Source organism: Melanotaenia boesemani, chromosome 6 (assembly GCF_017639745.1).
Source record: "Melanotaenia boesemani isolate fMelBoe1 chromosome 6, fMelBoe1.pri, whole genome shotgun sequence".
NCBI classification, from domain to species: Eukaryota; Metazoa; Chordata; class Actinopteri; order Atheriniformes; family Melanotaeniidae; genus Melanotaenia; species Melanotaenia boesemani.
This window is the reverse complement of record NC_055687.1, coordinates 34,651,964-34,665,980: the sequence shown is the minus strand read 5'-3', so window position 1 is coordinate 34,665,980 and position 14,017 is coordinate 34,651,964. Positions and strand designations below refer to the sequence as shown.

General features: G+C 39.7%; 1 protein-coding gene across 2 annotated transcripts in view; it reads right to left on the bottom strand.

Annotated features, from left to right (window-relative positions):
• Positions 1-3,303, bottom strand: part of hace1 (HECT domain and ankyrin repeat containing E3 ubiquitin protein ligase 1) — a 49,759-nt gene extending 46,456 nt beyond the window's left edge. For both annotated transcript variants that reach the window (XM_041987668.1, XM_041987669.1), the window contains exon 1: positions 3,031-3,303. In XM_041987668.1, the coding sequence (XP_041843602.1) occupies positions 3,031-3,121 (91 nt within the window). In that variant the 5' untranslated portion in view covers positions 3,122-3,303. The remainder of the gene's footprint in view (positions 1-3,030) is intronic.
• Between the last annotated feature and the right edge of the window lie 10,714 nt (positions 3,304-14,017).

The following is a 14,017-nucleotide window of genomic DNA, read 5'->3' as shown; positions in this document are numbered from 1 at the left end:
TAATTTATTATTTTATTGTGATTATGTGTTGATGCCTTTTACTATTTCTAAATATCTGTAATGTCTTTGTTTTATGTAAAGCACTTTGAATTGTCCTGTACATGAAATGTGCTATACAAATAAATTGCCTTGCCTTGCCTTCAGAACCAGGACCAGGAAGTAAAACCTCCTTCAGAATCAGAACCAGGAAGGAGAACCTCCTTCAGAACAAGGACCAGGAAGTAAAACCTCCTTTAGAATCAGAACCAGGAAGGAAAACCTCCTTCAGAAAGAGGACCAGGAAGTAAAACCTCCTTCAGAATCAGAACCAGGAAGGAAAACCTCCTTCAGGACCAGGACCAGGAAGGAAAACCTCCATCAGAATCAGAACCAGGAAGGAAAACCTCCTTCAGAATCAGAACCAGGAAGGAAAACCTCCTTCAGAAAGAGGACCAGGAAGTAAAACCTCCTTCAGAATCAGAACCAGGAAGGAAAACCTCCTTCAGGACCAGGACCAGGAAGTAAAACCTCCTTCAGAATCAGAACCAGGAAGGAAAACCTCCTTCAGGACCAGAAACAAGAAGGAAAACCTCCTTCAGAACCAGGAAGGAAAACCTCCTTTAGAACCAGAACCAGGAAGGAAAACCTTCATCAGAACCAGGAAGGAAAACCTCCTTCAGAATCAGAACCAGGAAGGAAAACCTCCTTCAGAAAGAGGACCAGGAAGTAAAACCTCCTTCAGAATCAGAACCAGGAAGGAAAACCTCCTTCAGGACCAGGACCAGGAAGTAAAACCTCCTTCAGAATCAGAACCAGGAAGGAAAACCTCCTTCAGAACCAGAAACAAGAAGGAAAACCTCCTTCAGAACCAGGAAGGAAAACCTCCTTTAGAACCAGAACCAGGAAGGAAAACCTTCATCAGAACCAGGAAGGAAAACCTCCTTCAGAACCAGAAACAAGAAGGAAAACCTCCTTCAGAACCAGGAAGGAAAACCTCCTTTAGAACCAGAACCAGGAAGGAAAACCTTCATCAGAACCAGGAAGAAAAGCCTCCTTCAGAACCAGGACCAGGAAGGAAAACCTTCATCAGAACCAGGAAGGAAAGCCTCCTTCAGAACCAGGACCACGAAGTAAAACCTCCTTCAGAATCAGAACCAGGAAGGAAAACCTCCTTCAGGACCAGGACCAGGAAGGAAAATCTTCATCAGAACCAGAAACAAGAAGGAAAACAAAGTTAAACAACTGCATGTGCTTCTTTGTTTTCATGGGAAAGTACGTCAGTGGAAGGGTTACTCCTTGAAAACTAACAAATTAAATCATCATAGTGGGATTTCTTTGCTTCTGGAAAAAACGAGCCAGGTGTGATTGTGGAGGACAGCTCACCAGACTGTAAAAGGACATAAAAAAAGAAACCCATCCAATATGCTTCACCACCTGCAGGATAACCAGCAGCTTTATAGCACAAAATAAAGAGAAATGTTCAGTAACTGGGTTAAATGATGTTAACTGTTTAACGTAACACTGTCAGTAAATGTTATCCCGTCAATTCTATTAGGGCTGCCAAAAAATAACATGTTAATGGCAGTAACTAATTTATTAATTAATTGCAATAAAAATATTAACATAATTAACACATGCGCAGCATAACGAACCCCATACATTTGTCATTTCTCTGTTATGATGGCAGGACGTGGAGAGGCTAGATGGAAAAGATTAACCACATCCGCAAAAGGGGGGCACAGATGAGACCTTTTGTTAGGTCTAGATCAGGAGTGCCCAGCTCCGGTCCTCAAGGGCCACAATCCTGCAGGTTTTTGACTCAAATTGATGAGTCATTGTGCAAAACTTAACAGGCTGTTGGATCTATTTCATTTGAGTCAGGTGTGTTGAAGCAGGAAACATTGGAAAATCTGCAGGACAGCGGCCCTCCAGGACCGACTTTGGGCACCCCTGGTCTATATTTTATGAAATATTGAACTGATTATTACAACTAAAGTGATCATCTAATGTAAAAAGTGAAGAAAAACTTGTAAAACAGCCAATGATGTATTTTATCAGCAGGTGTTTACTTTGGGTGATGCTGCTGTAGGACGTCTATCACTGCTGCACAAACACACTTCAATGATAAAAGGAAAAACCTGCAAGTTGTGTGTGTTTTTATATTTAATCTTTGTGTGTGCGTAACCCCCAATCTTTAAATAACTTAAAGAACATAACGTGTTCTTTTTTTTCTTTTTTTTTTAATAACATGTTCTTTGAGTTATATTTGCCGTGAAGTCATTAACTAGCTTCAGTGAAGTAGTAGCAGACCTTTGGACAATTAACATAAGAAGCAATCCAATAATAACGTGAAGAAAGGAACATGTCAGGTGTCACACAGCAAGAATCAACCACTTCCAGCAGTTTGGATGAGACCTAGCAAGATGGTAACCATAGCAACCACAGGCTGTCCAGTCTTCTCCTCTTCCTCTGGAGCATCGTGTATAGCTGGATTAAACTCAGTCTAACTCATCCTTACTAAGTGCTGGAAGTCGTAATTACATGTTTAGTATGTCTGGTTTCGGTCTGGTGCAGATTGTTTCTGACGTTTTACAGAGTTGAAGCTGCACAAAATGAACCAGGATCCGGTCAAATATTGAATTATTAAACTGGAATTTGTCCTCTTAGAAAATCATAATTCATTTGGTAAATGGGGCCCGCCCACAGTGATCAATTACCCCTCCTGAGCCTCAATGAATGCACTGAAACGCCAGTCTGTTTACAGTATTCATCCACATTATCATATAAAACAGAGCCATAGGGCGTATATAAGAATAATAAACTATGACACAGCTTACACGTTCATATCAAGAAGCTTCTGCTTCATTTATAGAGAAATAACAGACATATCTGTTTGTATGTCAGTTATCCAAGTACTTCCAGACCCTTTTTCGTGAAAACTAAATTCTGGTTTTCATGCTGTGGTAAAAATGAAGATCCAGGTTCAGCGAGGTGCTTCACACACTTCTCCATGGATCTGTTTCTCCGCGAGCCCCAGATGTGTGGTGTTACCTTCGGGAAGTTCTACGGTCCTGGCCCGGCGGAGGGAGCGGGTCAGCCGGTTGAGCTGCACGTTGAGCTGCTCCATCGCCCGTTCCATCATAGGCGAGCGGTCCACGGGGAGGAAAGGCGGAACGAAGCCTCTCCTGTTGGGTTTATCTGGTTCTGATGCAGCCCTGTAGATCCTGGACGTCGTCCATTGACGCTAAAAGCTATTGGACGGTTCCTTCGGCGATTTATTGAACGATAATCTTCGTTGCACCGGAACAGGGTTACTGGCCAGTTCCTGACACTTCCTGTTGTGATTACGTCGGAACGCGGGGCATTCTGGGCTTTGTAGTTCTGCAGATAAAACAGATCAACTTATTTATCTGAGTCATTCCTACATTCCGGTGCCATTTGAGTCTCCATGACGTTGCAAGGTATATTTTATCTGGATTTAAGCTCAGAAAATCACATATTTAATTGCCCACATCTACAATAAACGATAAAAATATTAATAAAAATTGTTACTTAATTAAGATTTTTTTTTTTTTTTTGCAAACAGGCCAAACTGACCTGTCCCCACTCTTGTTTGCTCAATTAATCAAATAGCACCAAACTGAAGGAATGACCAATCTGCAGAGCTAAGCTAGCTCCCCTAGAACACACCTGAGGCACGCCAGGCCCCAGGGTCCCTTCAGCACTCCTAAACACATCTGAGTGATGCTGTTTGTGCTGCTAAAACTTTTGTTTGTGTTGTTAGATAAATAAAAGTTTCAGGTTAAATAATTCAAAGTCAGCCAGCTTCTCCACATTACACATATTGTGGGAGCCATAAATATTTGGAGAATTTAAATGTTGTGTTTTCTGTTTATTGGTGTTTTCTGTGTATTAGTTTATCACAGTGATTATGGTTTAGGTTGGTCACATGGTATGGGTGGTGGTTCTCTAGTTTACTTGAGACACCTGTGATGTGTGTGTGAGGTAAACAAAGGGTGAGTGGGTCGCCATATTTTTTTGTTGACCGTCACCTTAGTTAATCGCTGTTATTTATCTCTTTTGCTTTTGGACTGAGTTAGTGCACGTTGTATTGAGTTAAATTTACTTTTTTGCAATAAGGTTATGTAACCCCTGGGTTATTTCTGTTAAAAAAAACTTACATTATGTTCTTATTTCTGTTAAATAACTTGCATAATGTTCTTGCTTAAAAGTAATTTCATAGATATGAATTGTTTAAGCATTTTGTAAATGTGAGTTATCTGTTTTCCAATTACCTTGAATGTTACATTAACGTGTGGGAAACTAATGCAGCATGTGAAGGGAGAGAAAACCTAAAAGTTAAACTTTTGTACAAGTTATCTGTTTACTGTTGGTCCCACTGGAGGATGTAAAGAGTGTCTGATTGGCTAGGTTGTGGGAAACTCGCGTTGGTGGCAGGTAAGGATGGTGAAACCGAGGCCTCATAAATCATCGAGTTAACTTTGACCCAAATGCATGAAAATAATTTACTGGTCTGAATCATTTGACCAGGTCAAAGATCTCCATCTGCTGGCTGTGGGCATCTGATGCATCAGAAAGAAAGCGGTGACATGGCTTCCTAACGGCACGTCGGTCATAGTGTTAATTTCATTAACAAAAACTAAACGAAAATATTTTCGTCAATGCACATTTTTCACTGGACGAAAACTAGACTAAATGAGACTAAAACCCCATTAATAAACAATAACTGGGACTAAATAAGAATGAATTTTCGAGCAAAGACAAGACGAAAATTATATTATTATATGATTTTCTCAAATCCTCTCTCCTCCTCCACCTCCTCCTCGGCTCTTCCACCACTTACACACACACACCCTTTCAAACCTGCAGTGGGCAGGTGTACAAATGGGACAGACAGGAGGTGGATTCACGGCAAAATGTTAAAAGTAAAACATTAATGGCCATGCTTTGCACAGGGCCCAAGAGAAAGAGAAGACGTGATATATGGACCCATTTTCGCTACAGTGAAGAAAAAAAAAACCTTATGCTTGATTTTAGTCAAAGGGAAGAAATGGGGTCTGGAAATATAGCTGGAAAAAACACAACAAAGACATTGTGGTAAGTTAACAAAAAGTTTGGTGGTGGTTGTTTATAACGTAACATTAAACCACCCGCTGTAATGTTCCAACAATAACATTAAACCGACCGCAAACTGCTGGCTAACTTACTAGCTTCGTAACTTGTAGCAATAGTAGCCACTTGTTGATAGAATTGTGTGTGAAGCAGGGGCGTTGCTAGGCATAAAGCTCTACTGGGGCACAGGCCCCCTATCACATATCCCCCATCTCCCATACATAAACACAAACACACTGCCCCGTGCCACTGCCACCTTCCTACCAAAAATACTATTCTATTCTACTATTCTACAGTCATTAAGCAGACGCTTTTATCCAAAGCGACTTACATTTGAGAGTAAGAACAACACAAGCATGAATTCAAACAAGATGGGACATCATAATTAAGTGATAGTCAGACTGCTTTGAGTCCAGTTGGACCAGGTGAGGTCATGTAGTGCTAGAGGCAGTGCATATAATAATATATATATATATATATATATATCTATTTATTTTTTTTTTTTTTTTTAAGTCATTTTGTTTAAATACAAGATCACGATTTCATCACACAATATCATCTTGGGCATAAGTGCACGCAGCTGAGTTGAGCCAAAGAGCTAGATAAATCTTTCTAACTCATTCTGTTGAGTAGAAGAGTTAAGCTAAGTGTTGAAATGTTCCTTAAACAGCTGAGTCTTTAGCTTGTTCTTAAAAGTGGATAAGGACTCTGTGGATCGGACGGAGTTTGGTAGATCGTTCCACCATCAGGGGACAATAGAGGAGAACAGTGTAGCTACTGATTTGGCGCCACGTGATGGGAGCACTAGGCGTTTTTCGCTGGTGGAGCGTAACTGTCGAAAGGGAGTGTAGCTCTGGATTAAGGAGTGGAGGTAGACAGGAGCCATTTGGGTTATTGTTTTGTAAACCAGAAGCAGCGCTTTGAATTTGATGCGTGCTGCAGCTGGAAGCCAGTGAAGAGCAATTAGCAGCGGAGTGACATGAGCTCTTTTGGGCTGTTTGTGCTGCTGCATTCTGGATCCTCTGCAGAGGTTTAACTGAGCATGCAGGCAGGCCAGCCAGTAAGGAGTTGCAGTAGTCACTGCGTGAAATGGCCAAAGCCTGGACCAGGAGCTATGCCGTGTGTTCAGTCAGGTAGGGTCTGATCCTCCTGATGTTGTAGAGAGCAAATCGGCAAGACCGGGCAACTGAGGCAACATGGTCCTTAAAGGTCAGCTGGTTGTCTACCATGACACCAAGATTCCTGGTAGAAGACGTAGGCACAAGTATGATAGAGTCAAGCTGCACGCTTATCTGTGGCGGTAAGGAAGGATTGGCTGGAAAGACAATAAGCTTGGTCTTGGACAGATTTAGCTGAAGGTGGTGATCCTTCATCCATGCAGAGATATCAGCAAGGCATGCTGATATTCGCACTGAGACGGTTGTGTTGTCAGGTGGGAAAGAAAGGAAAAGCTGAGTGTCATCTGCATATGTTATATGCATATGTCATCTGTTAGGGTTAGGCATCGAGAATCGAGCATCGATTGGAACTAGGACTTACTTTTCAATTCTCCCGGAATCATTCAAATTTTTAATTTTCGATTCCTAATTTCGATACCTTGTCCTTGTCCGCCGACCGGAAGACAAAGCCGGCGAACACCAACGAAGAAGAATCCACCAGAAGTGTTAGCATTAGCTACCGCGCAAACATGGACAGTGTGCAGCGGCGGTCTAAAGTATGGCTATACTTTCATAAACGAGATGACAAGTCAGCTCAGTGCAACACTTGTAAAAGTGTTATATCATGCACAGGAGGGTGCACAACAAATATGATTAAACATCTCCGGGTTCATGGTGTTCAAATATGAGAGTGCCCCATCTTTGATGCGCTGCGCCGGCCTGGCTCCGTTGGCTCTTCCTCTGCTGCCTCTTTGTCCGGCTCTGACCCTCAGCCTAGCACCGCACTGCAGTCGAAATCCAGTATGTAAAACAATAACCTATGTCAACATTGAGGCAGCTAACAAGTTTTACTCAACCTAAAACGATGGGTCAACTCAAATGCAAACACCCAGCTAATGTTAGCCCATGTCTTTTTTTTCTTTATAGACAAACAACCTGGAATTGCTAACTTTAGCCAGGCAGTTCCCAAGCCAACGCGATCAGCTATGAATACCCTGTTTACCATAGCAGCCAAGGCAAAGATGTCGGTGCAAGAAGTAGAGGAGTGCCACAGAAAGGTTACCGCATATATCGGGAAAAAACTGCATCCCTTTTCAGATGTGGAATTACCAACATTTAGGTAGGTTAAGCAATAACAATAGAGCTAATTTATTTAATACTGAGCGAAAGTTACAGTAACAGCGACATTATATGTTTGTTATTGTTTGCAGGGACATGGTGAGAACACTAAACCCCAAGTACACACCACCTTCCAGGGACTACTTATCAAATACATTAATCCCATCTTGGTATAAGGTTGAGAAGTCAAATGTGATTAAAGAGCTTAGTGACATCTGCTCTGTTGCACTCACATGTGATGGCTGGGGTAGCATCACACAGGACCATCACCTCACCATTACAGCACACTATATAGTGGAGGGCAAAATGCAGCAAAAAGTGCTAAAAACAAAAGCTGTGTACAAACATTTGAGGAATACGTGTTTTGCAGAATGATGAGATCAGGAACTTTCTCTAAGTGGCCACTGCGTTAGATCCACGCTTGAAACATAAGTTGGATGACACTGTCTGTGACCAGACGCAGAGGAAGCTGATTGAACAGGTCATTTATGCTCAACTTTCCTTTTCATCTATTAATATCTAAAATCTAAATTCTAGTGCTCTTTGTAGTCAACAGAGGAAGACTGTGGAGCTGATGGGGACACCATGCAGCCTGAGAATGAAGCAGAGGAGGATGAGAGTGAGTGTGAGGAGGAGAGTGTAAGTGTATGATGGCTGATATATAGGTTCTCAATCTTAATAATGAGCATGCTTTTAGTGGATGTTTTCCTTTTTTTAGTGGTAATACTGATTAACCTTTTGGTTTTTTTTTAGCGACCACCTCCCTGCAAACTGTCCAGGAAGACTCCACTGGAGGAGCTATTTGCTGAGGAAGAGGCACAGAACACAGTGTCACAGCAGAACTTCATGTCCATCAAGAAACGAGTGGAGCGAGAGTTGCAGATATACCATGAAATTCCACCAGCCACTATGTCCAAGGACCCTGCTGCATGGTGATGGAACCAATGAAAGACTTGTCCTTTGCTGTCAGACCTTGCTTTCGCATATTTATGTGTTCAAGCTTCTTCTACACCCAGCGAACGTGTGTTCTCCACTGCAGGAGACACAATCTGTTTAGAACGCTCAAGCATACTGCTTGAGAAAGCAGATATGATCATATTCCTCAACAAGAACTGTTTCTGATTTTATACTGTACCTGCTGCTAATCTGAAGTTCAACTGGGGTTGCACAAGTTGTTACTTCAAGTTGATTTGAAATTCTGCACCAGTCCAGGTTAGCCCATCAGTTGGAGCACACAGGATTAATGTGTAAATGCGTATTCATGAGGTTTAAGAAATAAAGCTCTCTTGTGAAAAGCATACCCCTGTGAAAAGAAAGTTTCTAATATTTATGTTGAAGTTAATAGATTTAATATTTATATACTAGTTGAAAACAGCCCTGTGAGAAATTCAAAGTAAAGTTTTAGAGTTATCGAACAAAATGGCGAACTGGTTGTTAGAACTTTTTTGACCCTTACGCTTAAAAGAATCGGAATCCAGAATCGTTAGGAACCGGAATCGGAACCGGAATCGTTCAGATTCAAACGATGCCCAACCCTATCCGTGGTAGGAGAAACTATGAGAGCTAATGACTGCACCGAGTGAGGAAGTATATAGTGAAAAGAGAAGAGGGCCAAGCACCGAGCCCTGAGGCACCCCTGTTGTCAGCCCATGTGATCTGGACATTCCCCCTTGTCAAGATACTTTGAATGATCTTCCTGTGAGGTAGGACGTAAACCACGAGAGGACAGATCCTGAGATGCCAAGCTCCGAGAGTGTGGAGAACAATATATGATGGTTTTTTGAATCGCATGCCAGAGTTTTATGACTTGCTTTACTTGGATAAATAAACAGAAAATACCTTTGATAGCATTTAGTATTTCTTTCACATGGTCCTGTTTCAGTCTCTCGATTTCTCTCTGAAGCTCTTTTAGTTTCTCTTGTGCCACACTCCAGTTTCTGGGCAGCTGGTCCTCATCTGATGACCCCCAAAAACAAAAAAAATTTAAATGAAATCAAAGAATCAGTCTTCTCTGTGTCAACAAAATTCAATCCATAATTATTGCATCAAAATTAAAATATAGTCAAATATTTTACCTCTGAAGATGCTTTGTTAGCCAGCTGCTTCTTCAACTCTTCGATCATTTATTAAATGTATTTAATTATCTGCTGATACTAATAACCAAGATTCACACATTTATCTAACTGTGTATAAAAACTAAAGAGGCACTGAAATTGTAAACGATGTTCGGCTTACTCTTCCTCTTGGTTGCTTCTTGCCAGATGTCTTCACCTTTAATGAATTCCTGTTGCTTCTTGCAGAGATCACTGTTGTTGTCTGTGTAAGACACAGCTCTTTAGATATATATATGTATATATATATATATATATATATATATATATATATATATATATATATATACACATGTGTGTGTGTTTGTGTGTGTGTTTGTTTGTGTACAAAGTTCCAAATCACACAGCCTATTAAAACATGGAAAAGCCTGGAGTAACTACCACAAGCTAAGCATGGGTCATCTATCATTTAAATGGAGTTTAAGAGTGCTAAATTAAATTTATACTTATATGCTGAATAACTTATATCACCGTATTCTGCAACTTTCAATACCTGCCTATTTTACTATTTTTGCCATGGACTAACCTTGTTTTAGAAAAAGCAGACAGTCACATTTGCGTGTAGATTAGCTTTTTTGAACAGCTAGCTCCAAGCTTTTGAGAACTGGGCTGACAAAAGTGACAGATTAAATCAATACTATCAAGGTATAGTTGAGGGGAGACAACTTACCACCAAACATTAAAACCTTTGCTGGGAAAAGGGATGGGCCGTCAGACCCTTTTCTGCCTTTAATGTCCCACTTTACCTCCATCCATCCATCTTCATCTTCTAGGTTCGGACACTGGGTTATTAATTTCGGACATTGTTGCTGGTCATCAGTACTCATCCATGAAATCTTCCCAACTTCCACAGTCCTTTCCTTAAAATAATAAATGGCAAATGCCATTGCGGTAGCTTAATACTGATAATCACGTTTTAACTATGTGTGTCCCTCCTTTTCTTAAAGACCGGACAATTTTTTTTTTTTTTTAAAGACCGTTAACTGCTGAGGAGGGAGCCCATTGGCTGCCACATGGCAAAGCATTGCGGACCTTATAAAAGATATTTGGAGGATTACGCAGCAGAGATTCCAAGGACTGGAAAGTAAAAGTAAGTAACAGAAATTGAAAAAAGCTTTACTTTTAGCTAGCATAATATGCGTTACATTATTTTCCACAGGCGAGTTTCATGTGTTTAGCTCTTCATTAAATGACATTAAATTTCCCTTCATGTGCAGATTAAACAACTTCTGCAGGAACATGATGTCAATCTTACTGAAAGAAGAAGATCCTTTAGAGTTTTAACTGACATACAGTCTGGTGGAGAATATCAAAAATTGTGACAGTGAAGTTCATGGAAGAGATGATTTGACTCTGATTTGGAATTGCGTTGGTGCGCCAGTGTTCAAAAGCTCTAAATGCAGCATTTGGCCAATTCAGTGCCAGATAATTGAACTGGAGCCAGAGATAAGGAAAAGGCACATTTTGATGTCAGCATTATGGTTTGGGCCAAATAAACCATCCAGGTTCACATTGCTGACTTGTAAAAATGAAACCACCTGTTGAGATTACAAGATCACCAAGGTCACTGACTGAAAGAAAGTTCTGGAAAGCTTCAGAGTGGCGAGCATTTCTTCTTTTCTGTTCTCTACCTGCACTGAAAGGCATACTTCCTACAATATTTTGGAACCATTTGGAACCATGACTTTTAATATACACTTGCTAACACACTGTGTAGAGTGTCAAACAATGGGGGCCATTTTGGGCTACGTCAACCTTTTCATTTGAGTCCAATATGGGCACACTAATGAAATATTTTTATTGAACACAGTATGTCCCCTCACAAATAGTCAGAACATTTCTGTTGTGGAGAGAATTGCCAGAAAGGGCCAAGAAGACTATCCACCGAGAACATGAAAAGGTTCAGTCTTTTGTTGAAGGACTTTAGTAGAAGAGAAACAGAAAACTGTAAAATACTAAATGAAAGTGTCAGGTTTTGGCCATCCCCCGGTGCAAAACAGTATTAAAATGTCATTCAGGCTTGCCATTGCAAAGTTGTGTGGAAATCTAAGCAACTGCTTCTGGTCAAACAACCATTTTTTGATCAGTGGAGTTTTGTATCACAGTCAAAACTATGACAGACTACAGACGAGATACAACTGTGCTGTCTGCTTGAAAGATGGTACATTTTGTTTCATTAACGACTTGGTTATTTTTAAACATACGTGTTCACATCCAAATTCTGCTTTTTGTTCATGTGCCAAACTACGTTGTGTTTTAGTTGAGGTACTTACTAAATCAGACAGGCCTGTATGTAAAGATTCACAGATCAAAGTAAAAAGTACTTTCCTATATGGGGTTAAAAAAACTGAAACTGTTAAAGCTGCCTGGCCTGACATGATTAAAACAAAATGTGTTCTTGTTGAAACCGATGACACTGTGTACATAACACCCTTATGAAAGGGACTAGAACTTGGTCAGTAAAGTCAAGTCAAACATTTCTCTGTTTTTGTGTATGATTTTAAGTTACATAAAGGTAATTTAGCACACATACTGTTAGCAGTAAACTTTTAAACTCCAGCACTATGATCTTGAACACGCAAGTTTATAACAGGGGCAATACCTCAAAGCAAATGTGTGTAGTGAAAAATATTTTTATTCTGCTAAATGGAAACACGAGTCACTTGACCTTCTGTACTTCAATCCATATTATTAATACTTTGTGGCAGAAAGAAGTAAAAAGCATACTTAGTACAAGTGTAACTTGATGTACTTAGACTTTTCTTTATACTATTCAGTATAAACCGAGTATACTTCACTATACTGTTCTGAAATACATACAACATAGTATATAATAAGTAAACTTCAAGTATACTGTGTCAGTTTTAGTTTAAAATAAGTATACTTGTAGTACACTTGAATAAACTACTTTTTGCCAAGGGTTACAATTCACTTTTGTAAGATTAAATGATTAGCTTGTTACAGCCTACTTTCATTTAATTATTAAAGCCAGCCGTGTGGTAGCATGTAATGTCAGTACTTAAAGTCAATGATAAATACAACATCGAATTTCCCCTTCAGTCAGTACTCTGTCTCTCAGCTGCATTTCAATGGTTTGTATGTAACACTCAAATCTGCACTGTCTCTATTAAGCTGGATTTTAAAAAAACATGCATGATCATGTTTATGTTCTTCCCTTTTTGTCTTTTTATTTTAAATTATGCTTCATATATTCTTATGTTTTTAATGTCTTTGTAAAGCCCTTTGAATCACCGTGTTGTTGAATTGTGGCTGTACAAATAAAGTTATTTTGCTTTGAATGTAAAAGGAAAAGTCTCACTGAGTAACTACTTGGCTTAACTAAAAACTCACTTGGCCTACTGGTGGGACTGGCACCGACAGGACAAGAAAACAAGTGAAACCTTTCAAAAAACAAACTTTTTATTGACATAAGACAACAGGGCAAGACAATAAAGTAAATAAATCAGTTCCAGTGTGCATAATGAAATGATAAAAATAAACCTTGGGGAAGGAAAAATGTCAAACTGATGGATGTCAGTGTTCCTGTCTGCTGCTCCTGAATAAAGATTTTTTTTTTTAATGACTAAATCGACTACAGAACATGAATGTAGAACAGCTGTAAGGGTAGAACATGAGCTAATATCAGAGTGTTACCAAATAAGTGAACAAGTATGCATGAAAAGTAATGCAAAGTAGTGTAAAGAGGGAAGATAAAACAGTGATAGTGAGTGAATAGAGATGCACAGGGAATTGGTGAAATATAAGTTAATTAGGAATCAAATTTAGGTGATTACTACTCAGTTATTGGTGCATGGAACATGGAAAGCAAAAGGGGAAAAGGCAGTTTTAATAAATATTTAAAAAGTTTAAATAAAATTTGATGGACAAAAGTCAGTAGGCTCTGGATAATTATCTAGCAGGTCATCTGCTCTGTGATTTTCTATTATACGTAATAGAGAATTCATGAAAAGCATTACAAACTCCAGAGCTTTCCCTGCTACTACGCATTAAAATCCCCAGTACATGAAAAAACTGTTCACCTCAAAATACAACACAGGACCCCGAAATGTCATCTCTGGGCACCTGGCTAAAGATAACCAGCAATATGAGAACACAGTACGTTTCCACTAACCTAAGTCATATTGAACATCAAATTATATGACTCTATGAATAACAATGATCAGTACACTGAAATAAATAATATAAGACCGTGACCACACTCATTCAAACTAAAACAAAAAAGCTGGGAGGAATGGTGTAAAAGCACAACAGCTATAACATACAAAGGCAAAATACATTTAAACAAAATTTTATCACATTCAACAGACGCAAATATGTTAATACAGGACATCCGACAGAATGTACATACATTTTCGTGACTTATAAGACTGATGTTGCGTCGACTTAACTCTGAAAACTAATAGAAAGCATTGGTGATGAACGCAGTCGGATCTGGTGTTTGGAACTATTGAACGTCTCTAGTAACCCGGCGTGCGCCGCCATTTTTTGTACATGGGA